We start from the raw sequence: 26,372 nt of genomic DNA on the forward strand, positions 1-26,372 counted from the left end.
AATGAAGTAGTGGAGGTTACCTTAGTAAATATATTTAAGCGACACACACAAAATGTTGGAGGAACTCAGCAGGCCAGGCAGCATCAATGGAAAAGAGTGCAGTCGACATTTCGAGCCAAAACGGTTTTGGCAGGACTGGTATATTTAAGGCAAGGTTGGATAGATTTTTGCATAGTAGGGGAATTAAGGGTGATGGGGAAAAGGCAGGTAGGTGGAGATGAGTCCACGGCCAGATCAGCCATGATCTTATTGAATGGCGAGCAAGCTTGACGGGCCAGATGGCCGACTCCTGCTCCACTTTCTTATGTTCAAAGGTCAACACAAAAGCTTGGGAGCCACTTGATTCCCCGAGGTCGTTGCCTGTTACGTTAGGTTTGGTTTTCTCGGACTTCAGTAAAAACACAATGCCTCACTTTCATTGGCTGAACGTGTAGAGAAAAATGCAGGCTCGTAGATAATCTAATTTTAATTGGCTGCTTTTGGGACGCTTTTTCCCATCACTAATTGCTAATTGGGTAACTCCGGGAGGTCTATACATAGTAGATTCTGTTTGGTTAACAGGTTCTCCTGTAGGCCAATCAAATCTGATTGATTCGGGAAGGCGGTTTCTATTGGTTAATAGACTCAATCCAGTGATCACAGATTGGCTGTTTGGCGCTTGGAACACGGCGAAGTGCGGAGACCGTGCATTGGTTGGTCGTTGCTAGGTGTTTTCCACCAATAGTAAGGCGGCTTGTTGCTGCTGCTGAAAGATGGCGGACCGGTTGACTCAACTGCAAGATGCAGTTAATTCGGTGAGTGGCGGCTGCTTCTCTCACCACCCCCCCACCCAGTATTCCCTCCCTTCCCTCCTTTATCAAACCTTCTATACCTCACTGCAAAGACTTTTTTCCCCTTCCACTCCTCAGTGCTCCTCCCTACTTCCCTCAGTTCTATAAAATCTGTGACCGTCTCTCGACTAAATACAGAATAAATAATCAATTTAAGATATTACCTAAATGCTTTGACACCACGCATAGATGACTAATTTAATGGGGTTATTTTATAGCTCGACCAATTGTCAGCAGGATTAAGAGGAACAAATTTGTAGAGAGAGAGAGAGAGAGAGAGAGAGAGAGAGAGAGAGAGCAGACAACTACAGTGTACACGAGATTCTACATGGTTATCATAATGGACGATTTTAACTTGACAGTTATTGACTTTTTACAGTATATTCTTGTGTTGTAAAAGGGATGGATAGGATAGAGTTTGTTAAATGTGTTTAGGAGTTAATTCAACAGTTTTAAAGGATTGCTTTTATGTTTATTGTATGCTTTTATTATACTGCAGCAAATCCTATTTTGATTTTTTTTTACATTCGTGTACTGATCTTGAATCTTGAAAGTTTCTCTAATCAATAGATAGATGTCCCAACTAGAGAGAGTGCAATACTGGATCTCCTGTTAGGGAGTGACAGGGCAGGTGACAGGGGTGTGTAGGGGAATATTTTGGATCTAGTGATCATAATATCACTAGTTTGAAGGTAACTGTGGAAAAGGATAGGACAGGACCTTGGGTTGAGCTTCTAAATTGGAGAAAGGCTGATGTTGATGTCATCAGAAAAGATCTGGCAAGTGTGGATTGGGATAGGTTGTCTTTGACAAAGAGAAGCTTAGTAAGTGGAAGTCCTTCAAAAGTGAAATTTTGAAATTTGTGCAGCCCACAAATGCAATCACACTTCTGGTGCCAATGTAGCATGCCCATAACTTACATTACTGATGCTACAAAGTGTTGTGCTAATCGCTACGGTACTGTGTTGCCCAATGGGTGTGAATGGTGAAGGTAGATTGGGACAGTCATTCAGAATTGGAATGGGAGTTTCTTTCAGTTCAGCTATAAGGCATGCTGACAATTCCTGGTGTAAACAGGGACTTTAATTCAACTTGGTTAGTTGAATTGGTTAGCTCGATTGGACGAAACTATAGGGGAGATGAGATTTTTACACAGAGAGCGGTGAGTGCATGGAATTGCCCTCCTAGGGCTGGTGGTAGAATCAGATATGTTAGGGGCATTTAAGAAACTCTTAAGATAGGCACGTGGATGATAGAAAAATGGAAGACTATGTAGGAGGGAAGGGTTAGGTTGACCCTAGAAAGGAGGTTAAAAAATTGGCACAACATTGTGGGCCAAAGGGCCTGTACTGTGACGTACACGTTCTACGTTCCAATTCTAAGTACTAAAAAGCAAAGCATGAAAATAAGTTTCTGAACATAAACAAGGAGTCTAACACGATGATAGTGTTGAAACAGTAATTTAGCTCATAGTTATCAATTCTGTGGTTCAAGTTCAAGTTGTCATTTCAACCATACGCATGAGTAGGGCCAAACAGAACAGCATTCATCTGGGGCAAGGGGCAAAGGGCAAAGCACAGTCCCAACAGCACAGAGCACATATAGCTCCGATAGCAGAAAAACATAGTCACAAAATGACTTCCATTTTAAAACTCAAACTCAGGGCTGTCTTTCAATTTCTCAAGATGTTCCAATCAGTCTTTTTTGTCATGGCGAATCTGTGCTGTGATCGCTCTGTTATTGTCATCTCTAACCCCTGTTTAAACAGGTTTGCAGTAATTTGAGTTAATACTCTTTCTTCAGCTGGCCGACCAGTTCTGCAATGCCATCGGAGTCTTGCAGCAGTGCGCTCCACCAGCATCATTTACAAACATTCAGACAGCCATAAACAAAGATCAGCCGTCTAATCCCACAGAAGGTAAGCACGGGTGCATGGCACTACTTCAGTCAGAGCCAGGTGTACTATCACTGGCAAGTTGTGAAATTTGTTGTTATGCAGCAGCAGTACAATAAACACATAATGAAAGCTGTGAATTACATTAAGAAATATATACAGTTGCAAGAAAAAGTTTGTGAATCCTTTGCAATTACCTGGTTTTCTGCATTAATTACTCATAAAATGTGGTCTAATCTTTATCTAAGTCACAATAATAGACAAACACAATCTGCCTAAACTAATAACACGGACAATTATATTTTTTGTTGTCCTTATTGAACACATTGTTTAATTTTTCCCAGACCAGGCTGGAAAAAGTATGCGAACCCTTGTATTTTATAACTGGTAGAACCTGCTTTAGTGGTAATAACCAGAACCAAACATTTCCTGTATTGCTGATCAGACTTGTACAACAGTGAGGAGGAATTTTAGACCATTACTCCACACAAAACTGTTCCAGTTCATCAATATTTCTGGGATACCCTGCATGAACAGCTCTCTTCAGGTCCTGCCACAGCGTCTCAATTGGGTTAATGTCTGGAGCCTGTCTTGGCCATTCCAATACATGAATTTTCTTCTTTTTAAACCGTTCTGTTCTTGATTTACTCTTGTTGGTTGATCGTTGTCTTGTTGCATCCTTCAACTTCTATTAAGCTTCAGGTGACGGACTGCTACACTGACATTCTCCTGTAAAGTGTCTTATTTTAATGATGAATTTTTGAATTCATTATTCCTTCAATGATTGCAAACTGTCCAGGCCCTGAGGCAGCAAAACAGCTCTAAACCATTATACTCCTTCGCTGTGCTTCAGGTTTTGGTGTTGGTGTGCAGTGCCGTTTTCCCTCCAAACATAGCAGTGAGCATTTCTGCCAACTTCTGTCTTGATGCTGCACAGAACATTGTCCCAGAAGCATTATGGAAGATCCAGGTGGTCTTTTGCAAACTTGAGAAGTGCAGCAATGTGTTTTTGGAGAGCAGTAGTTTCCTCTGTGGTGTCCTTCCATGAACACCATTCTTGTTTAGTGTTTTACTGATAGTGGACACAAGAGCAGAGATTTTAGCAAGTTCTAGAAATTTCTGCAAGTATTTTGCTGTTACCCTTGGGTTCTGGCTTTAGCTCGTCGAGGTCTCAGCGAAGAGAAGCTTCGGTCAGAGAAGGAAAAGTAAAGCTCAAGGTCAAGTTTTTTTTAATTTCCCTTTATATCTGCTCAGTTAGGACAATAGAGATGTTAAGCAGGATAGTTGAATGCTCTCTTGCAGGATGTGGGAAGGCAGGGAGACCTCCAGTGTCCCTGAGAACTACCAACTGCAGTTTCTAACAGTGTTAAGGATCTGGAGCTGGAACTGGATGAACTCTGGATCATTCGGGAGGTTGAGGGGTGATAGGTAGGACATATAGAGAGGTAGTTACACCCAATGTGCAGGACACAGGAAACTGGGTGACAGTGAGGAAGGGGAAAGGGGTTAAGGAGCAGTGCAGAGTACCCCTGTGGCCACCCCCCTCAACAAAAGGTGTATCAGTTTGGATACTGTTGGGGAGGACATTGACCTAACAGAGGAAAGTCACAGCGGTCGGGTCTCTTGCACTAAGTCTGCGAAGGTCGGGGTGGCAAAGGGGCACGTTTGTAGTTAGTGATGGGGGATTTGTTAGTTAGGAGAACGGACAAGAGGTTCTGTGGGCGAGAATGAGATTCCAGGATAGTATGTTGCCTCCCAGATGCCAGGATCCAGGACATCTCAGATTGAGCCCTCAACATTCTTAAGTGGGAGAGTGGAGGCCATGGCCCATGTAGGTACCAATGACATGGGTAGGATGTTGGGTGCCAGGTTAAAGGGCTAGGACTACCAAGGTTGTGATCTCAGGATTGCTACCCATGCCACATGCCAGTGAGGCCGGAACTAAGAAGATTATACAGTTTAACATGTGGCTAAGTAGTTAGTGTAGGAGGGAGGGCTTAAGATTCCAAGGAAAGTGGGACCTGTACAGGAGGGATGGTTTGCACCTGAATTGAAGGGGGACTGATATCCTAGTGGAAAGATCTGTTAATGCTGCACAGTGAGGTTTAATCTACAGTTGCAGGGGGGATGGAAACCAGGTGCCATAACGGTTAGTAGAGAGGTTGTGGAGGCAAAGTCGGGAATCAAAAGGTTGGGTGTGGTGTGACTAGTCTCCTGACCTATGTATGTTTCAATGCAAGAAGTATTGTAGGAAAGGCAGATGAGCTCAGGGCATGGGTCAATACCTGGAATTATGACATTGCAGCTGTTAGGACTGTTTTAGATGTGACAGCAGGAGGGATTAAAGAAGAAGGGGTAGCGTTATTAGTCAAGGAAAATATTGCAGTAGTGCTCCATCGGGACGGACTGGAGAACACGATGAGTGAGACATTATGGGTGGAACTGTGAAATAAGAAAGGTATGACCGCGTGAATGGGGCTATATTACAGACCACCCAACAGTTCTAGGAATTGAGGAACAGATTTATAAAGAGATCACAAACTGTTGCAAGAGATATAAGGCTTTCATAGTAGATGATTTTAACTTTCTACATATTGACTGGGAACCCCATACTGTAAAGACTAGATAGGATAACATTTGTCAAATGTGTTCAGGAAAGTTTCCTTCATCAGTACATAGAAATCCGAACAACAGAGCACGTGATACTGAATTTGTTATTAGGGAATGAGATATGACAGGTGACAGAAGTTTGTGTGGGGAACACTTTGCATCCAGTGACCATAATGCCATTAGTTTCAAAGTAAATATGTAAAAAATAGATCTGGTCTCCAGGTTGAGGTTCTAAATTGGAGAAAGACCAATTTTGATGACATCAAAATGATCTGGCAAGTGTGGATCGGGACAGGCTGTTTTCTGGCAAAGATGTACTTGAAAAATGGGAGGCATTCAGAAATGAAATTTGAGAGTACAAAGCTTGTATGTGCCTGTGAGAAAAAAGGGTAAACGTAACAAACGTAAAGAACCTTGGTCTTCAAAAGACGTTGAGCCCTGGTTAAGAGAAAAAGGGAGGTACCTAGCAGGTAGGAACAAATGAGGGGCTTATGATGTATAGGAAATACGAGAGAACACTTAAAGAAATCAGGAAGGCTGAAAGAGGGCATGAAGTTGCTCTAGCAGACAGGGTGAAGGAGAATCCAAAGGGATTCTACAGGTATATTCAGAGCAAAATTGCTAGGAACAAATTGGTAAATTGGTCTTCTGGAAGACCAGAATGGTAATCCATGTGTAGCCAAAACAGATGGGGGAGATCTTAAGTGCACTCTTTGCATCAGGAGATGGATACAGAATCTATAGAAGTGAGGCAAAGTGGCATCAACTTCATGGATCCTGTATAAATTAGAGGATGTGGTGTTCGCTACTCTGAGGCAAACCAGGATGGGTAAATTTTCATAGCCTGACAAGGTGTTCCCTTGGACCCTATGAAAGGCAAGTGCAGAAATTACTGGAGCCCTAGCAGAGCTATTTAAAATATTTAAACATCCTTAGCGATAGGAGAGGTACCAGAGAATTGGAGGATAGCCAATGTTGTTTTGCTGTTTAAAAAAAGGCTTCCAACAGAAACCAAGAAATCATAGGCTGGTGAGTCTGACATCGGTTGTGGGAAAGTTATTGGAAGGTATTCGAAGGGACCGGATTTGGATAGACTTGAAGTAAAAAGGATGGTCAGCATGACTTTGTGCATAGTAACCAATCTTGTAGAGGTTTTTGAGGAAGTTACCTGGAAAGTGGATGAAGGCAGTTGTCGTCTACATGACTTTAGCAGGACATTTGACATGGTCCTGCATGGGAGGCTGGACAAGGAGGTTCAGTCACTCGGCATTCATGATGAGGTACTAAATTGGATTAGACATGATTTTTGTGGGAGAAGCCAGAGAGTGGTAGTAGAGGGTTCCCTCTCTGACTAGCTTGTGACTAGTGGAGTGCCGCAGAGACCAGTAAATGGTAGAGCACTGAGGACTGTTGTAGAACAGAAGGATCTGGGAATACAGGCATGTAATTCATTGAAAGTGGTGTCACAGGTTGATAGGGTCGTAAAGAAAGCTTTTGGCACATTGGCCTTCATAAATCAATGTATTAAGAACGGAAAATGGGATGTGATGTTGAAGTTGTGTAAGACATTGGTGAGGCCAAGTTTGGAGTATTGGGTGCAGTTTTGGTCACCTACCTATAGGAAAGATGTAAACAAAGTTGAAAAGTGCAGAGAAAATCTCCAAGGATGTTGCTGGGTCTGGAGGACCTGAGTTATAAGGAAAGATAGAATAGGTTAGGACTGTATTCTTTGGACTGTAGGAGATTGAGAGGAAATTTGAAAGAGGTATACAAAATTATGAGAGGTTTAGATAGGGTAAATACAAGCAGGCTTTTTCCACTGAGGTTGGGTGGGGCTGCGATCAGAGGTCATGGGTTAAGGGTGAAAGGCGAGAAGTTTAAGGGGAATATGGGGTGAAACTTCTTTACTTGGAGGATCATGAGTGTGGAATGAGCTGCCAGCAGAAGTTGTGTATGTGAGCTCGATTTCAACATTTAAGCGAAGTTTGGGTAGGTACATGGATAGTACAATCATGTGGCACCAATTCAGTGCATAAAAAGCATGCAGACATGGTCCAGGGGTTCAATTATTGTTCAGAACAAACATCAGAATGGAGAAGAAATGTGATCAAAGTGGAATGATTGTTGGTGCTAGATGGGGTGGTTTGAGTGTCTCAAAAACTACTGATCTCCTGGGATTTTCACATACGACAGTCTCTGGAGCAGGGGTTCCCAACCTGGGATTCACAGACCCCTTGTTTAATGGCCTTGGTCCATGGCATAAAAAAATTTGGGACCCCCTGCTCTATAGGTTATAGAGAATGGTGCGAAAAGCAAAAACATTCAGGTGGGCAGCAGTTCGGTGGGCGAGAAAGCCTTGTTTATGAGAGAGATTGGCTAGACTGGTTCAAGCTGTCAGGAAGCCGACAGTGTAGTCAAGTAACCATGGGTTGCAACAGTGGTATGCAGAAGGGCATCTCAACATCGAACCTTGAAGTTGGTGAGCTGCAGCAGCAGAAGACCATGAACATACAGTGGCAACTTTGTTAGGTACAGGAGGTATTTTATAAAGTGACAACTGAACATATATGTACTTTGAAAATAAATTAACTTTGACTTGAGTCAAATGTCTATCCATGATACTACCTGCAGTGTGTCACAAAGAGTAAATCATCAGTTGTAAAACAGTCAGGGGCAATGAAATGGGCCACGTTATAATCCCATCATTTTTATTAGCTATTTCATACTGTGGTGTGACTTTACAGAAACTCTGTTAATTACCTGATTCTGTATTTTCCGTAGAATATGCACAGCTTTTTGCTGCACTGATAGCAAGGACTGCTAAAGATATTGATGTGTTAGTGGACTCGCTGCCAAGTGAAGAATCAACAGCAGCGTTGCAGGTAAGAGTGACTGCCTGAGAGATTCTGTCATTGAGAGCTAGGTAACTGGTGGGACAGTTGTGGAGTTATCGGTAGAGTGATTGTCTACTTAAATTGGTCAGTTTGCACCAACCAAACCACATGCCTGATTTGACCTACTTGCTGCTCTCAAAGTTCAAAATAAATTTATTATCAAACTACACAGATGTCACCATATACAACTCTTGAGATTCATTTTCTTGCAAGCATTCACAGTAGAACAAAGAGATGCAATAGAATCAATATAAAGTTACACAAACAACCAATGTGACAAAGAAGACAGACAATGCAAATACAAAAATTAATAATAAATAAATGTAATCCTGTCACCGGGCTGGTATGCAAACTTAGCTTGTTAGCCAGCTCTGCAAACAGCCATGGGACTCTGGTAAGAAGGCCATCTTTCATTAACAATGTACATCTAAGGTCAGTATGACTTGGGGTTCAGCCAAACAGGAAGTCCATGATGTTCCAATTAAAGAAACCTCAATTTGAGCGAATGCAGTGTAAATACTGCCCATACTCAATTATTGGTCAGTAAGAAATAACAGATCAAACACGGCATAAAATTGTTAGACCATAAAACAGAAGACATGGGAGCGGAATTAGGCCATTCAGCTAATTGAGTCTGCTCCTCCATTTCATCATGGCTGATCCCAGACCCCATCCAACCTCATATACCTGCCCTCTCACTATAACCATTGATGCCACAACCCCATCAGAAATCTATCAACTTCCACTTTAAATGTACCCAAGGACTTGGCCTCCAATGCAGTCTGTGGCAGAGCATTCCACAGATTCACCACTATTTGGCTAAAAAAATTCCTCCTTACTTCTGTCTAAAAGGTCTCCCTCAATTTTGAGACTGTGCCCTCTAGTTCTGGATACTCCCACCAGAGGAAACATCCTGTCCACATCCACCTTATCTAGTCCTTTCAACATTCAGTGTCTTTATAATGAAATTATAAAGAAAGTATATTTACAAATTTCAGCTTTATCAAACAGTAGGAAAGAGAAAAGAAAATAAAGGGCCGGGCCGGCTGGTGGCGCAATGACATCAGCACCGGACCCGGGAGCAGAGGTTCCCGGGTTTGAAACCAGTCGAGTCCGCTCCCGAGTACACTTTCCATCCGTGCCGGCTTGAGTGTCGAGATCGCAACTCGACCTCGTAAAATAAAGGGAAAATACTGCGAAGATGTCTGTGTGAGGAGTGGTGCTCCACACAGTTTCCCTCTCCCTCTCCCTCTCCCTCTCCCTCTCCCTCTCCCTCTCCCTCTCCCTCTCCCTCTCCCTCTCCCTCTCCCTCTCCCTCTCCCTCTCCCTCTCCCTCTCCCTCTCCCTCTCCCTCTCCCTCTCCCTCTCCCTCTCCCTCTCCCTCTCCCTCTCCCTCTCCCTCTCCCTCTCCCTCTCCCTCTCCCTCTCCCTCTCCCTCTCCCTCTCCCTCTCCCTCTCCCTCTCCCTCTCCCTCTCCCTCTCCCTCTCCCTCTCCCTCTCCCTCTCCCTCTCCCTCTCCCTCTCCCTCTCCCTCTCCCTCTCCCTCTCCCTCTCCCTCTCCCTCTCCCTCTCCCTCTCCCTCTCCCTCTCCCCCTCTCCCTGCCTTGTAAAAAGCCATGAAAAAGACATCATCACGGACGGACGCATGCACACAGGCACACACACACACACACACACACACACACACACACACACACAAATAAGAAAATAAAAGGGCCCATTACAGTTAAACCAGTCCAAATGTGCACATAAAGTTGGAGCTCATTCTGGAGTTGTCTTTTTACTCACGCGCTGGACCCACGGTTTACGTGAAAGCACACACCACATTCTGAACCACTTGAGATCCATCTCAAACAAACGGGCTCTCTTTCGAGAGTATTGGCCCTTCCCTTTTGAAGCCTTTCGTCTGCATGTAGCACTTAGTGCAACAGGGCTCTCCTTCCCACGGCAGTCGCAGTCATCTTCCCTCCTGCCCTGTCCGCAGCTCCTGCCCAAAAAGCACCGCGAGCCACACTGTCTGTCACCAAAACTGTCTAGAACTTTCTCCTGTTGGCTGACATGAGTATAAGTAATACTGAGAACATGAGTTGTAAAGTTCTTGAAAGTGAGTCCATAGGTTGTGCTATCAATTAAGTACCGAGGTGATTGCATTAATTCAGGAGCCTGATGGTTGAGGGGTAATAACTGTTCCTGAACCTGGTGATGTGGGACCACCTCATCCAGGCATTTTCTGAATGGTTGGATACACCTGAGGAGGTAGATGGGCATTTAGCTGTAGCAGGATACTAGTTTTTAAGCTACTCATGCAACCACTTTGTGGCAGCCATGAATACAACACTGTAAGAGCAAGTCAGAGAATGGGCATCTTGTGACAGTGCACTGAAGTCTTTTCGCCATTGACAGTACCATTATGCTTTACAGCACCAGTGATACCGATTGGGGTTTGATTCCCGCCACTGTCTGTACATTTTCCCTGTGACTGTGTGGGTTTCCTTTGGGTGCTCCAGTTTCCTCCCACGTTCCAAAGATGTGCAGGTTAGGGTTAGTAAATTGTGGGCATGCTATGTTAGTGCTGGAAGCAGGGGAATACTTGTGATCAGCACTTCTCAGAGTGTGTTGGGCAATGATGCAAAAGACACATTTCACTGTATGCTTTGAAATACAAGCTAATTGTATCTTTAAATCTGGGATGTTTGTGTGATGGAATAATTCCTTTTTGTCTGGACGAAAGCAGCTCCAGTATCTCACATGAAGCTCAACACCAAGGCAGATTTACTAACTTTATTATTACATCCCACTCAACATGAATTGCTTCCTTCCTCATGTGCATTGCTCTGCAACAGCACCTGCCAAACCCACAACCTCCACCACGAGGGTTGAGTTTTCAGGTGCGTGGGAGCACCACAGTCGTCATGCCTGTCTCTAAGTGGCACATCATCTTGTCTCCGTTGCCCCTGGCTATCAATTCTGTAACTAACTTTGAGTGTATCTGCCTCCACACCACGCCTGGCAGGACATTTGAAAACATTTAAGAAACTCTTAGATAGGCACATGGATGATAGAAAAATGGAGGGCTATGTTGGAGGGAAGAGTTAAATTGATCTTAGATTGAGTTAAATAGCACAACATTGTGGGCCGAAGGGCCTGTACTGAGCTGTTGTGTTCTATGAACAAAAGCTGAAAATCTGTGGTCTAGTTGAGCAAGACCACAGCTTGAATGCTGAGATTTTTGTAAAGATACAATCAATGGCCCAAAAGACTTCAGAGGTGTGAGTGAGCCACTGAAGTACTCTAGTCGGGCCACAGTTTGAGGTTTATGTATAGTTGTGAATTGCACTGAGCAGAGTGCCGAGATTTGAGGACGTTTTCAGAACTGGAGAATGGTGGCTGAGAGGAACGAAAAATCCAAGGGTATCTTTGGAACAGAATAATTAAGTGAGCTAGCCGCTGCTCCAGAAGGCATATGGCTGAGAGAAAAACCAGGACAAATAGACTGAGGAACAGCTTCTATCCCAGAGCTGTGGCCTCCATCACAGCACCCCCCCCCCCCCACCACAGAACAATGACTGAAACTGTGAGCAGACACAAGGACTCAAATACTTACTCTAATGGCACTTTGTGCGTTACTGTGATATTCTGCTGCTGCTGCTGCAACTTTTTGTCTGCTTCTTATCTATTTAATACTGTTTTTCTATTACTATCTTGTTTTTATCTACTGATTTATTTAATTGCCTGAGAGGAAGCCAAACAGAGTTTCATTGTACCTATGTATAATGACAATAAAGATCATTCAATTCAATTCAAAAATAGTGGGCTATGTGGAAGGGAAGGGTTAGATTAAACTTGGAGTAGGTTAAAAGCTGCACAACATTTTGCGTGGGAGGCTCTGTGCTGTTCTGTCTTGCACTGTTCTGTACATTGTATCTGTGCTGAATGAGAAGAGACTTAATTGGAGTGTATAAAATTGAGGACCCAGGAATAGCCTCTAACCTGATGGCATGAACATTGAATTCTCTAACCATGTAAATTCATCCCCCCCCCCCCTTCTCACATTCGGGTTCCACTCTTGCTCCTTCTCTTCTCCTCACCTGCCCATCACCTCCATCTGGTTCTCCTCCTCCTCCTCTTTCTCCCATTGTCCAGATAAAAGTCCTGATGAAAGGTCTCGTCCTGAAATTTTGACTGTTTATTCCTTTCTATAGATGCTGCCTGTTGTACTGAGTTCCTCCAGCATTTTGTGTGTATTTTCCCTTTGTTCACTGTCTTTTCCTATTAGGTTCCTTGTTCTCCAGCCTATCCCCTCCCAGCTGCTTATTCTGGTCTCTTTCCCCTTCCTTTTCAGTCCTGATGCCCAAAACATTGACTTTTTCATTCCTCTCCATAGATGCTGCCTGACCTGCTGAGTTCCTCCAAAGTTTTCCTTTGATAGAGGTGACCACGGCAGCCAATTAGTTAAAATACGAGGATTAGATTTAAGCTGAAAATGGCATGCATCTAGAAGTCTCAGTTTGAAAGGATTGATGTGGAAACCCTGACTGCGTTTAAATTGTACTTGAATGTGCCTTTGAAGAGTTGTAATCTATCAGATGATAGACTGGAAAATGGGACAAGCTGGCTCATTCCTCTTCATTCAGCACAGATAAATAGACAGAAGAGTGCAAGGTAGAACACTGAACACTACATCACAGTACAGGGCCTTCCACACACAATGTTGTGTGGCCTTTTAACCTCCTCCCGAGTTTAATCTAACCCTTCCACCCCCACCATAGCTCTCCGTTTTTCTATCACCCACGTGCCTATGGAGTAGTGGTTAGCACAACAATATTACAGCACAGGGCATTCCAGAGTTAGAGTTTAATTCTGGCACCATTCTGAAAGGAGCCTCTGCATCCTCCCTGTGGAATGTGTGGGTGTTCCCTGGGTTCTCCAGTTTCCCCTCTCAGTCCGAAGATGTACCAGGTAGGTTAATTGGTCATTATAAATTGTCCTGTGATTAGATTAAGGTTAATCTGGTTTCTCGGAGGGTTGCTGGGATGGATTGTCTCAAAGTGCCGGAAGGGCCTACTCCGTGCTGTATTGCTAAATAAAAACAAATTAGTAATGTATCTACCTCTATCACCACCCTTATAGGCATTCCGTGCACCCGCCACTGTGTTTTAATTAAAAGGCTACCTCTGACATAACCCCTGTACTTTCCTCCAAACACCTGATAGAGTCATACAGCACAGAACTAGGCCCTTTGGCCCATCTGATCCGTGCCGGCCAAGATCCCCATCTGAGCTGGTCCTATTTGGCGCATATCCCTAAACCTTTCCCGACCAAGTACCTGCCTCAGTCACTTCCTCTGGCACCTGATCAATATACGGACCACTCTCTGGGTGAAAATGTTGCCCTCAAGTTCTTATGAATCTGTCCCCTTTCACCTTAAACCTGTGCCTTCTAGTTTTTGATTCCTCAGCCTTGGGGAGAAGTCAGCAAGTATTCACCTTGTCGAGGCCCCTTATGATTTTATCCACTTCCCTCAGACTCCTATGGTCAACTGAAAAAAGAGAATCCCAACTTGTTCCACCTTTTTCTGAAAATCAGTCCCTTGAACCCCAGCAACATCCTCATGTCTCCTCTGCGCTCTTTTCAGTTTAAATGTTGTAAGTAAGTTTATCTTATGAAAATTGAAACTGTACACGCACTTGTGCCTCCTTGTATTAGCCAGTTATGCCCCGGGGGAAAAGGTCTCTGACTGTTCCCTTGATCCATGCCTCTTACCATCTTGTACCCCTCAATCAAGTCACTTCTCACCTTCCTTCACTCCAAAGAGAAATAAACCCAGCTCTCTCAACTTATCCTCCTAAGACATGCTTACTAATCCAGGCAGCATTCTGATAAATCTCCTCTGCAGTCTTTAAAACTTTCACATCCTTCCTATAATGAGGTGAGTAGAACTGTACATAATACTCCCAGGTGTGGTCAAACCAGAGTTTTATAGAGCTACATTACCTTGCGGCTCTTGACCTCAATCACCTGACTAATGAAGGCCAACACAGCATTTTTTCTTCTAGTTCATTATCTTGACTCAGGTTGTGAAACTTAGTGATGACTTTGCCCATGCCTTTTCTATGCTGGAGGCTGTAGGTTTGGTAGATATTGCAGGTTTATTTATTTGTTAAAGTTATCTATTCATTACAAAGCCACATCCTATTTTGTGCTGAGGTGGTAATATGAAACGTGTTTGTCACATAGCTTCACTTTACATAGACTGCAGTCCACATCCTGTCTTGTGAACATTGTACATCTATACAAACCCCTTTCTGAACGACTGTCTGAATTTAGAATTTCTATGTAGTAATCTCTGTTGTTTCTGCACCTTTAACATAAATATGCCCTTCTCTTCCTATGTCATGCCTCCCATTTTTTAATCAACCTTCCTTCCACCCCTATCTGGGCACCCTGGTAGTTTAGTAGTTAGCGCAACGTTGGAGTTCAATTCCAGCAAGTTTGTGTTCCTTTGCATGTGCATGTGGGTTTTCTCTGGCTGCTCTGCTTTCCTCCCACAGTCAAAAGATGTACAGTTAATAGGTACATTAATTGGTCATGATAAGTTGTCCTGTGAATAGGCTACAGTTAAGTCGATGGGTTGGTTGGTGGTGTGGTTCGAAGGGCCTGTTCTGCGCGCTGTATCTCTGAATAAACCCCGCCATCCACCACCACCACACTCCAGTGCAGAAGTTAATCATGTGGGACAGAACATATAAACATCTATGCCACATTATCTCCGGTCTAGAGTAGGCTTTTCTAAACCTGTCCACCTCTAGTCTACTTCTTGTTTCCTCAGAGTATTGGTGTCTTTGTGGGTTAGAGTCAGCACAAACAGGATGAGTGCTATCGGGGCAAGAGAGGAGATACCTTGTCGACATAGAGACATTCTCATTATATTCAAAACACCAATAGACCTGTAAAGAGAAATGGTGTTTCAGATAACTAAACACGTTGAACATGTTTCGTCATGAGCTGAAAGGCCTGAACTGTGATGTCATGTCCCATGTCCTACACTCAGTGGCCACCACATTCGGTACAGGAGTGGAACCCAGCATGGTCGTCTGCTGCTGTAGTCCAACCACTTCAAGGTTCAAAGTGTTGTGCATTCAGAGATGCTCTTCTGCACACCACTGTTGTAACTGTCTCCTTCCTGTCAGCTTGAACCACTCTGGCCATTCTCTTCAACCTCTCTCATTAACAAGGCATTTTCACCTGAAGAACTACTGCTCACTGGATGTTTTTTGTTTTCACACCTTTCACTGTTATCTCTGGAGACTTCCCATGGTTCGTCACCCCCTCCTCTTTCTCCCATGGTCTTCTCTCTTCCCCTATCAAATTTCATCTTCTTCAGCCCTTTATCTTTTCCACCTATCACCTCCTAACTTACTTCATCCCCACCGCCCCCATCCACCTTCCCCACCACTTGGTTTCACCTATCACCCATCAGCTTGTCCTCTTTTTCCCTCCTTCCACCTTCTTATTCTGGTTTCTTCCCTCTTCCTTTCCAATCATGATGAAAGGTCAACTGTTCATTCCACTCCATAGATGTTGCCTGACCTGCTGAGTTCCTTCAGCATTTTCTGTGTGTTGCTTGAAGATGTAAGGAGGCTTGTGGGGACCATAGAGCAGCTAAATTGTTTCCGTGTTGTAAATTCAGATTGTAAAATTTGGTAAGGAGGGGAGTGGTTTGCGTATAGTTTGGAGGTATAGATGTGTTTGTGCCTTTTGAGCAGGTTGTATGAATCGAGTCCCATCACTCCCTTAGGTGACATGAGAAGTCTCTGTTTCCAGTTGGATCGTGACCATGTCAGTGATCCTGCTGCCATTTGTTGTACAACACTCACTGCTGATTGGATTACTCCTTATGACCCCCAGTGCATTAAAGATGAGATTTATTTGTCACATGTAAATTATCATTCTGGTTTGGCTTCTGGGCTTGCTTGGGTCAGGTACAGAGAGCTGGAGAGAGTTGGACAGAAGAAAAGAGGTCTGTCAGCTAAATTTGCATTGATCTTGTATTTTTCCACTGATTCTACTTTAAGACATTTTATTCCACCCACATTGCAAAATCTTATGTGGTTGTGAGACGTTAGTGTGATCTCATCTTTACTTTGCTGCTTGTTAATAACTTTGCCTGTTGCTTTTTAAAATTTATTTAGAGAGACAGTGCGGAATAGGACCTTCTGGCCCTTTGAGCCTTGCCACCCAGCAACCCACCTATTTAGCCTTTGTCTAATCATGGGACAATTTACATTGACCAATAAATCTAGTAACCGGTATGCCTTTGAACTGTGGGAGGAAACCGGAGCATCTGGAGGCAACCCATGTGCACATAGGAAGGAATGTACAGACTTGCTTACGGAGGATGCTGGAATTGAACTCCAGGCTCCGACACCTCAGCAGTGAGCTGTAACAGCGTTTTGCTAACTGCTGTACTGCCATGGTGCCCCTTTCAGAGCTGGCTTCCTGTCTGCTTTTGAGTGAACCTCTGAAACAGTGGGTTTGAGAGTTTACTGCCATTAGGAAGGAGGTTCAGGAGCCTCAGGACCCACACCACCAGTTCAGAAACAATTAATACCCCTTAACCATCAAGCTCTTGAACCACTGTGGATAACTTCACTCACCTCAGTACTCAGCTGATTCCACAACCTACAGACTCACTTTCAAGGACTCTACAACTTGTGTTCTCAATATTTATTCTTTATATTTTGTTATTTTTTTACTTTTTTCTTCTATTTTGTATTTGCACAATTTGTTGTCGTTAGCACATTGGTTGATTATCTGTCTTTGTGTGCATTTCTTCATTGATTCTATTGTTCTCGTTTGTATTTACTGTGAATGCCTGCAAGAAAATGAATCTTGGGGTAGTCTATGGCAATTAATTTACTTGGAACTTTGGCTCTCCCTGACAGACTTGTTGGAAGGGGAAATCAGTGCAAGTTGGAATAGGGTTTTGTAATTTTTGACATGAGCGCCATCTTCTGGAAGTAGTTTTAAACCAAGGCAATATGTGCAGTTCCGCCTGATACCGTAGACAGCAGGATTAGTTTATCCCCGCTGACCTATGACATGACATTTGTTGTTTCAAAGCTGCATTGCAAGGTAGAGAAATTAAAAATTACTATAAATTACAAAAATAAATTGTGTAAAAAGGAAAAGAATAACAAGGTAGTGCTCATGGACCATTCAGAAACCTAATGGTGGAGGGGAGAAAAGCTGTTCTTAAAATGTTGACTTCAGGCTCCTGTACCACGTCCCTGATGGTAATAATGAGAAGAGGGTATGTCCCAGATGTTGAGGGTCCTTAAGTGATGGATGCTGCTGCCTTGAGGCACCGCATCTTGAAGATGTCCTCAGTGGTGGGGAGGGTTGTGCATGTGCTAGAACTGGCTGAGTGTACAACTCTCTGCAGCCTCTTGTGATCCTGTGCAGTAGCAAGCAGTCAGAATGCCCTCTACTATACATCCATAAAACATTGTAAATTTTTGTGACATGCTGAATCTCTTGGAACCATTGTGAGAAGTAAGGCAGAGAGGATTTGTGGTGGTTAATTGTACATTTGAACCTTAATGACAGAGAAATCAACTGTTCATTGCATTATTGTTTATGGAATTGTTTTATTTATTTCGAAATACAGTGTGGAACCGGTTCTTCCGGCCCAAGGAACCGTGCTGCCTAGCAACCCACCAATATAGCCCAAGCCTAATCACAGAAAGATTAATTAACCTGCTAACCAGTATGTATTTGGACTGTGGGAGGAAACTGGTGTACCCAGAGGAAACCCACACACTCATGGGGAGGACATACAGACAGTGCTGGAATTGAACTCCAAACTTTTTTTTAATATAATTTTTATTGAGTTTTCAAAGTGATACATGAGAAAAAAAATATCTACCCTCCCCCCTCCCCTTAACCCTCCCCCCCCGATATATACTCCTACCTAAAAAGAAAAGAAAAAAAGAAAAAGAAAAGGAACCGCCTGAATATTGGAAGGTTTGCACATGCTCCATGGGATAAAAATAAATTTAATATATATTTGTTACTTTCCCCCAAGGAACCAAGATCTTCATCATTGGAGCTATAAATAAGGGCTCCAAATATTCAAAAATGTTACATATTTATCTCTTAAAATCTAAAACATTACTTAGCTTCTCAACTCTCATAGTTCCCTGGGGAATCTCTTTGAACTTCACCATGTTGCTATGTGTTTCCCTCCCAATCATCCAGGCAAAAAGAAAAAAAGATAGATAAGATACAAAAAAAGAAAAAACAAAATACCCCCCCCCACTAATGTTGTGAATGAAAGGATACACAACACTACCCCCCTCTTGCACACATGAATAACGTAGCGATTGGTCAGTGTTTCTTCCAGCTCCCTGTAACAAAAAATTATATATATATAGAAAAAAAGTTAATGTTATTATTCCCAGCTAATATTCCTCAAATTTTAACCTTTCTTCCCCTCCCTTATATAAATATATTATTAATTATATATTCCTCCGCCTGAAAATTCAACAGGCCTAATCCTTGATCCAGTCTTCATCTTCAATCCATCTCGCTCCCCTAAGTTTGTTCTTGTATCTGGTGAATATTCAAAGAATCTCGCACAAACTCCTCCGCTTTCCAGTAATCGTCAAAAAATCTTTTTTCTCCACCAGGCAAAAAAATCTTCAAGGTTGCAGGATAACGCAATATAAATTGATAACCGTGATCCCATAGGGCTTTTTTCACTGGATTAAACTTCTTCCTTCTTTTCAAAAGTTCATAACTTATGTCAGGGTAGAAAAAAATTTCCTTCCCTTCTATCATCAGTGGCCCTTTTCTCTTCTTGGCAGCTTGGGCAGCCGCCTGTAGAGTCCTTTCTTTGTCTTGAAATCTGAGAATTTTATTAAAATTGATCGTGGATATTGGTCATCTTGTGGTTTTGGTCTTAGAGCTCTATGTACCTGCTCAATTTCAATTGATCGGTCTTCCTCTTTCATTTGCAAGGTTTTCGGGATCCATCTTTGAAAAAATTCTATTGGATTATCTCCCTCTATACCTTCTTTAAGACCAACAATTTTAATGTTATTACGTCTACTAAAATTTTCCAACACGTCCACTTTCTCCAAGAGTCGATTTCTTTCCGTGTTCCAGACAAGCACATTATTTTCTGTTTTTTCCACTCTATCGTTAATATGCTCCATTGTTCTTTCCATCTTCTGAAGTTTCTTATCCATTTTATCCTGTCTTTTCATAGCTTTATCATAGCACATCTTCACGTCTCTAAGCTCTGTTCTTAATTTTCTTAGTTCAGCCGTTAATTACAATAAAGCCTCTCTTATGTCTCCGTCGTCTCCTTTACTTCCAGTCTCTTCCAGTTCTTCCTCCTCCTCTTCATCTGTATTCTCTGCGATATCCAATTCTGACTCACTTTCAGTTGCAGTGGCCGTCGGTCCTTGTAGTTTAAGTTGTGTCGATTTGCGAATGCGTACTTCTTTGTGCATGCGCAATTCCGGCATCTTCTTCCGAGAGACCGCTACCGCCGCCATTGCTCCCCGTTCTTCTACGCCAGAGATAAAATGCGTCTCCTCTGAAGGAGATCCAACCTGAATCCGAGGCTCCATCGCTGCAGTAGGCCCTTTTTTCTTCCCATCTCGCGGCGACTTCACAACAACAGACTTCTTCTGTTGCGGTTTACGAGGCATATCGTACAGTAGTCTTACGAAGTTTATAAGTAGTTTTTGGAAAGTATTTATTAACTTTGTTTAAACGGTACTTTGCTGATTTTTTACGGGAGAGCTGGATTTACACATCTCAATCCCACGTCATCACATGATGCCCCTCGCCCCCCCGAACTCCAAACTTCAATGCCCTGAGCTGTAATGGCATTGTGCTAACCAGTGCACTACCATGACACACAGAATGGGGATTGAACCTGGGACCGCATATATGCAAAGTATGCGCTCTGTCACTGAGCTATATCCCCTATCTCTGTACAAAATCTGTTGTACAGCATGCTTCATATTACTGCATTGAACAGCTATGAAATTGGAGACCTAATTTGAGGTAGAAACTGTGTGTCACATTCTCACACTCACATAATCAGCTAATTGTCAGTTCAACACACACAAAGTGCTGGAGAAACTCGGCAGGTCAGGCAGCATCTAAGGAAATGAATAGATAGTTGACGTTTCAGGCAGAGGCCCTTTTTCAGGACTGAGAAGGAAGGGGGAAGATGCCTGAATAAAAAGGTGTGAGGGAAGGAAAAGAGGCTAGTTGGAAGGTTATAGGTGAAGCCAGGTGGGTGGGAAAGCACCTTTGCACCATCCACCATAAGTGGAGTTTCCTAGTGCCTAAACATTTTAATTCAGATTCCCATTCCCGTTCTGGCGTGTTGGTCCATGGCCATGTCTTGTGCCAAGATGAGGCCACTCTCAGGGTGGAGGAGCACCACCTTATATTCCGTCTGGATACCCTCCAATGTGATGGCATGAATATCGATTTCTCGTTACGGTAAACAAATTTCACCCCCCACCCCCACGTTCCCCATTTATTCTTCACTCTGACTTTTTACTTCTTCTCATCTGCCTATCACTTACCCTGGGTCCCCTTCTCCTTCCCTTTCTCCCTTGGTCCAGTCTGCTCTCCTATCAGATTCCTTCCTGTCCAGCCCTTGACTTTTTCCACCCACCTGGCATCACCTATCACCTTCCAGCCAGTCCTCCTTCCCCTCTCCCCTCACCTTTTTGTTCTGGCATCTTCCCCTTTCTCAGTCCCGTTGAAGGCTCTCGGTACAAAACTCCAACTGTTTATTCATTTCCATAAATGCTGCCTGACCTGAGTTCCACCAGCATTTTGTGTGTGTTGCTTTGGATTTCCAACATTTACAAACTTTCTCGTCTTTGTAATTGATAGCTTGTGGTCACTCACTTTCAGTGTCCCATGAAATGAGAAATATTTGGTTTTAAGATTTTAATGTAATTTAGTTAGATAACAGCACAGCCTGTATGTGACTTGCCCACCTGTGGTAAACAGAAAGGAAAAAACTGAACCTTCTTTCATGTCCCCTTATGTTTTACATGATCCACAGTTCTTTGGAGTTTGAAGCAGTTTTTACTTATCATATTCAATGGCATTTAATGTTTTGGTTTTGAAAGAAATGATAACCAAGTTGTTAGCATGGTTTATAGAAATTAATCTTTGTTTAAGTCTGGAAAGTGACATCATCTCAGAATCAAGCTCATTATCACTGTGCAGTGACATTTGTTTTGTGGCAGTGGAACAATGCAATACATTAAAAATTACTATAAGTTACAATAAGAAATATAAATAGTGAGAAGTGAAGTAGTGTTCATGGGTTTCATAAGACATAGGAACAGAATTAAGCCATTCAGCCCGGCAAATCCACTCCACCATTCCTTCATGGCTAATTTATTATCCGTCTTAATCCCATTCTCCTGCCTTCTTCCTGTAATTTTTTTTATGTTCTGTCTAAACAAGAACCTATCAATCTCCATTTTAAATGCACCTAATGACTTGGCTTCCACAGCTGTCTTTGCCATTGAATTCCATAGATTCGCCATTCTCTGGCTGAATAATTTTTTTCTCATCTCTGTTCTAAAGGGATACCCTTCAATTCTGAGGCTCTGTTCTCTGGTCCTTGACTCCCCTCAATATAAGAAACATCTTCTCCGTGTCCACTCTATCTAGAATTTCAATATTCGATAGGTTTCAATGACTGTACTCAGCATTTAATACCGTCATTCCCACAATCCTGATTGAGAAGTTGCAGAACCTGGACCTCTGTACCTCCCTCTGTAATTGGATCCTTGACTTCCTAACCAGAAGACCACAGTCTATGTGGATTGGTGATAACATATCCTCTTCGCTGACAGTCAACACTGGCGCACCTCAGGGGTGTGTGCTTAGCCCACTACTCTTCTCTCTGTATACACATGATTGTGTGGCTAGGCATAGCTCAAATACTATCTACAAATTTGCTGACGATACAACCATTGTTGGTAGAATCTCAGGTGGTGACGAGGGGGCATACAGGAGTGAGATATGCCAACTAGTGGAGTGGTGCCACAGCAACAACCTGGCACTCAACGTCAGTAAGACAAAAGAGCTGATTGTGGACTTCAGGAAGGGTAAGACGAAGGAACATGTCCCAATCCTCATAGAGGGATCAGAAGTGGAGAGAGTGAACAGCTTCAAGTTCCTGGGTGTCAAGATCTCTGAGGATCTAACCTGGTCCCAACATATTGATGTAGTCATAAAGAAGGCAAGACAGCGGCTATACTTTATTAGGAGTTTGAAGCGATTTGGCATGTCAACAAATACACTCAAAAACTTCTATAGTTGTACCATGGAGAGCATTCTGACAGGCTGCATCACTGTCTGGTATGGAGGGGCTACTGCACAGCACCGAAAGAAGCTGCAGAAGGTTATAAATCTAGTCAGCTCCATCTTGGGCACTAGCCTACAAAGTACCCAGGACATCTTTACGGAGCGGTGTCTCAGAAAGGCAGCGTCCATTATTAAAGACATCAAGCACCCAGGGCATCCCCTTTTCTCACTGTTACAATCAGGTAGGAGGTACAGAAGCCTGAAGGCACACACTCAGTGATTCAGGAACAGCTTCTTCCCCTCTGCCATCAGATTCCTAAATGGACTTTGAAGCTTTGAACACTACCTCACTTTTTTTAATATGCAGTATTTCTGTTTTTGCACATTTTTAAATCTATTCAATATACATAATTGATTTACTTGTTTGTTATTATGTTTTATTTTAGTTTTTTTTTCTCCCTGCTAGATTATGTATTGCATTGAACTGCTGCTGCTAAGTTAACAAATTTCACGTCACATGCCAGTGGTAATAAACCTGATTCTGATTCTGAATCCCACCCCTCATTCTTCCAAACTCCAGTGAGTACAGGAGCAGCGCCGTAATACACTCTGCACATGTTAACCCTTTCATTCCTGGAATAATTCTCGTGAACCTTCTAATGCCAGCACATCTTTCATATATGAGGGGTATTTAAGAGAGTCTTAGACATATGGATGAAAACTCAATGGAAGACTTGTTGGGAGGGAAGGGTTAGATTGATCTGGGAGTTGGTTAAAAGTTCGGCACAACTTTGTGGGCCAAAGGGCCTGTACTGTACTATGGTATTCTATATCCTTGCATTCAGACCTAATCCTGTTTCTCAATATCCAGGCTGCAAGCCTACGCCAGCTGGAGGAGGAGAACCACGCAGCAGCAGCTCGACTGGAGGAGGTTGTATTCCGAGGGGACTTGCTGCTGGAGAAGATTCAGTGTGCATTAGCCGACATTGCCCAGTCACAGCTCAGCACAAGGAGCAGTGGTTACACCCAGCGTGCCCCCGAATCTTAGCACAGGGACAGGCTCCCTGCTCAGACTGGCAAGCCAAAATAGAACCACCGCATTTTGTTTCAGTGTGGAATGGTGGCAGATGGTGCAAGAGGAAGAGATATGGTGAAATAGTAAGACTGAAATTGTTGCCTTTTTTACAATGGACTTGTAAAATCTTTGCAAAGACAAATTAATTTTGTTTACACTGTACTGCTGCTGCAAAGCATCAAATTTCACATCATGCATTACAGTGATTGATAATAAACCTGTTTATCAGCAAGAATCTCAAACTATGTGGAAGTTAGCTCACAAAGTAATTATAGTATATATTATATAATATTGTACAATAATATTACACTAATATACTATACTATACTCTCCTGGCTTAGCTACTAAGCCTTACAAAACTGTTTCTGTTGACACAAGAATGGGCAAAGGTGGGTTACCAGCATCTTAAAACCATTCGCTTTGGGCAGATGGGGCTCATTGGCTGTGGTTGGCAGCTCATCTAGGAGAAGGAAAACTGATCTTAAACCTCTGCTGCCTTGTGGATGTACCCACTCATGGGGAAGGCTTTGGGAGTAAACCCCAAGGGAAAAATCTGAAGCTGGAGTCCCTAAGGCAATACTACATTGAGTTCAATGCTGACTGGAAACTCCAGTGACACCACTGGTACAAAACTGTACCAGTCTCTGCGGTTCGTTTGGGCTCATCAGCTGCATGGAGAGGGGTAGCCTGCTACATAGGCAACAGCTTGCACTTCACATCATACTACCTTGGCTTTGCGTATGTAGACAGGTAGGACGCAACATCCATGGTCGAGCCTGACCCACAGAGGTCTCAGAATATTAGACTAATAGTATATTATTGGTGTCATAACCTCCAGCTTCTGCCCATAATGCTTCATTTACTGCCCCAACCTCTAATTCCCCCTCATCCTTGCCCCTGAACCCTAATGTAACCCCTACATCCTCGCACTGTCCCAAAACCCATCCCAACAAACCTTAAAAAACAGCCCTGACCTTGACAGACATCGCAGCTCGGAGCCATTCAGACAGGAAGTCATTATTAAATAATTGTTAATTAATTATGTCATCTTGGATGCCATCATGAAAGGAAGTCGATGCTAAATCTATTGTGAGTATTCACATTAAATTAAACCTGGCTGGCAGTTCTGTTTAGTTTGCGAAGATGTGATTTAATTTAAGATTCAAGATTGTTTAATGTCATTTCCAGCACAGAAGTGTAAAGGAGAATGAAATAACTGTTCCTCTAGATCCAATGCAGCACCAAAAACACAATGAGATAAATAACACAATAAATAGAAAATGTAAGATGGCTTATAATCATTGATTGTATGCCCGTAAAGTGGAGCTAGGTACAGAAATGTCTGTCCATAAGGTGACTGTACATTAGTTTCCCAGATCACAGCTACAAAGCTAGCTACATGTAGGCCAGAGAGGTTCTGTAAACAGCAGACAGAATTATTGGAATAGGAAATCTTTTGAATTGGTGTATTTAATAGGCTCTTGATTAGTAAGAGCATCAAAGGTTACGGGGAGGAGTGTTTAATGGCCTGTACTTGCTGAAGTTTAGAAGAATGAGGGGAAATTTCATTGAAACCTACTGAATATCAAAAGGCCTAGATAAATGGGGAGAGGATGTTTCTTATAGGGAGGGTACAGCTTCAGAATAGAGAGATGTCCATTTGGAATGGAAATGAGGAGGAATTTCTTAATCAGAAGGTGGTGAATCTATGGAATTCATTGCCACAGACAGCTGTGGAGGTCAAGTCATTGAGTATATTTAAAGCAGAGATTGATAGATTCTTGAATAGTCAGGGCGTGAAGGGATAGGGGGAGAAAGGAGAATGGGGTTATAGAATATAGAACCATAGAAAACCTACAGCACAACACAGGCCCTTCGGCCCACAATGCTGTGCCGAACATGTACTTACTTTAGAAATTACCTAGGGTTACACATGGCCCTCTATTTTTCTAAGCTCCATACAAAAGTTCGGGCACACCTGGTCAAAATTTCTGTAACTGTGAATAACTAAGCGAGTAAAAGATGAACTGATTTCCAAAAAGCATAAAGTTAAAGATGACACATTTCTTTAATACTTTAAGCAAGAAAACTTTTTTATTTCCATCTTTTACAGTTTCAAAATAACAAAAAAGGAAAAGGTCCTGAAGCAAAAGTTTGGGCACCCTGCATGGTCAGTACTTAGTAACACCCTCTTTGGCAAGTATCACAGCTTGTAAATGCTTTTTATAGTTAGCTAAGAGTCTTTCAATTCTTGTTTGGGGGATTTTCACCCATTCTTCCTTGCAAAAGGCTTCTAGTTCTGTGAGATTCTTGGGTTGTCTTGCATGCACTGCTCTTTTGAGGTCTATCCACAGATTCTCGATGATGTTTAGGTCGGGGGACTGTGAGTGCCATGGCAAAACCTTCAGCTTGCACCTCTTGAGGTAGTCCATTGTGGATTTTGAGGTATGTTTAGGATAATTATCCTGTTGTAGAAGCCATCCCCTTTTCATCTTCGGCTTTTTTACAGACGGTGTGATGTTTGCTTCCAGGATTTGCTGGTATTTAATTGAATTCATTCTTCCCTCTTCCAGTAAATGTTCCCGGTGCTACTGGCTGCAACACAAGCCCAAAGCATGATCGATCCACCCCATGTTTAACAGTTGGAGAGGGATTCTTTTCATGAAATTCTGCACCCTTTTTTCTCCAAGCATACCTTTGCTCAT

The 26,372-nt window shown here is 42.9% G+C and overlaps 1 protein-coding gene across 1 annotated transcript; it reads left to right on the forward strand.

Moving 5' to 3' along the window:
* Positions 1 to 656: 656 nt before the first annotated feature.
* On the forward strand, positions 657 to 25,691 carry med21 (mediator complex subunit 21). Its single transcript, XM_063059591.1, has 4 exons — positions 657 to 794; positions 2,634 to 2,748; positions 8,116 to 8,216; positions 23,464 to 25,691. Exons 1-4 carry the CDS (start codon positions 753 to 755, stop codon positions 23,638 to 23,640), a joined length of 435 nt encoding a protein of 144 aa, XP_062915661.1. The 5' UTR covers positions 657 to 752; the 3' UTR covers positions 23,641 to 25,691.
* Positions 25,692 to 26,372: the final 681 nt, after the last annotated feature.

This window comes from Mobula hypostoma, chromosome 9 (assembly GCF_963921235.1).
Source record: "Mobula hypostoma chromosome 9, sMobHyp1.1, whole genome shotgun sequence".
NCBI classification, from domain to species: Eukaryota; Metazoa; Chordata; class Chondrichthyes; order Myliobatiformes; family Myliobatidae; genus Mobula; species Mobula hypostoma.

What these genes read in the sequence shown, in the direction of transcription:
- med21 (XM_063059591.1), top strand. Translation starts at nt 753, where the DNA reads ATGGCGGACCGGTTGACTCAACTGCAAGATGCAGTTAATTCG. An exon ending in GCCGTCTAATCCCACAGAAG is followed by an intron (nt 2,749 to 8,115) that starts GTAAGCACGGGT and finishes TATTTTCCGTAG; the next exon opens with AATATGCACAGCTTTTTGCT. An exon ending in AATCAACAGCAGCGTTGCAG is followed by an intron (nt 8,217 to 23,463) that starts GTAAGAGTGACT and finishes CTCAATATCCAG; the next exon opens with GCTGCAAGCCTACGCCAGCT.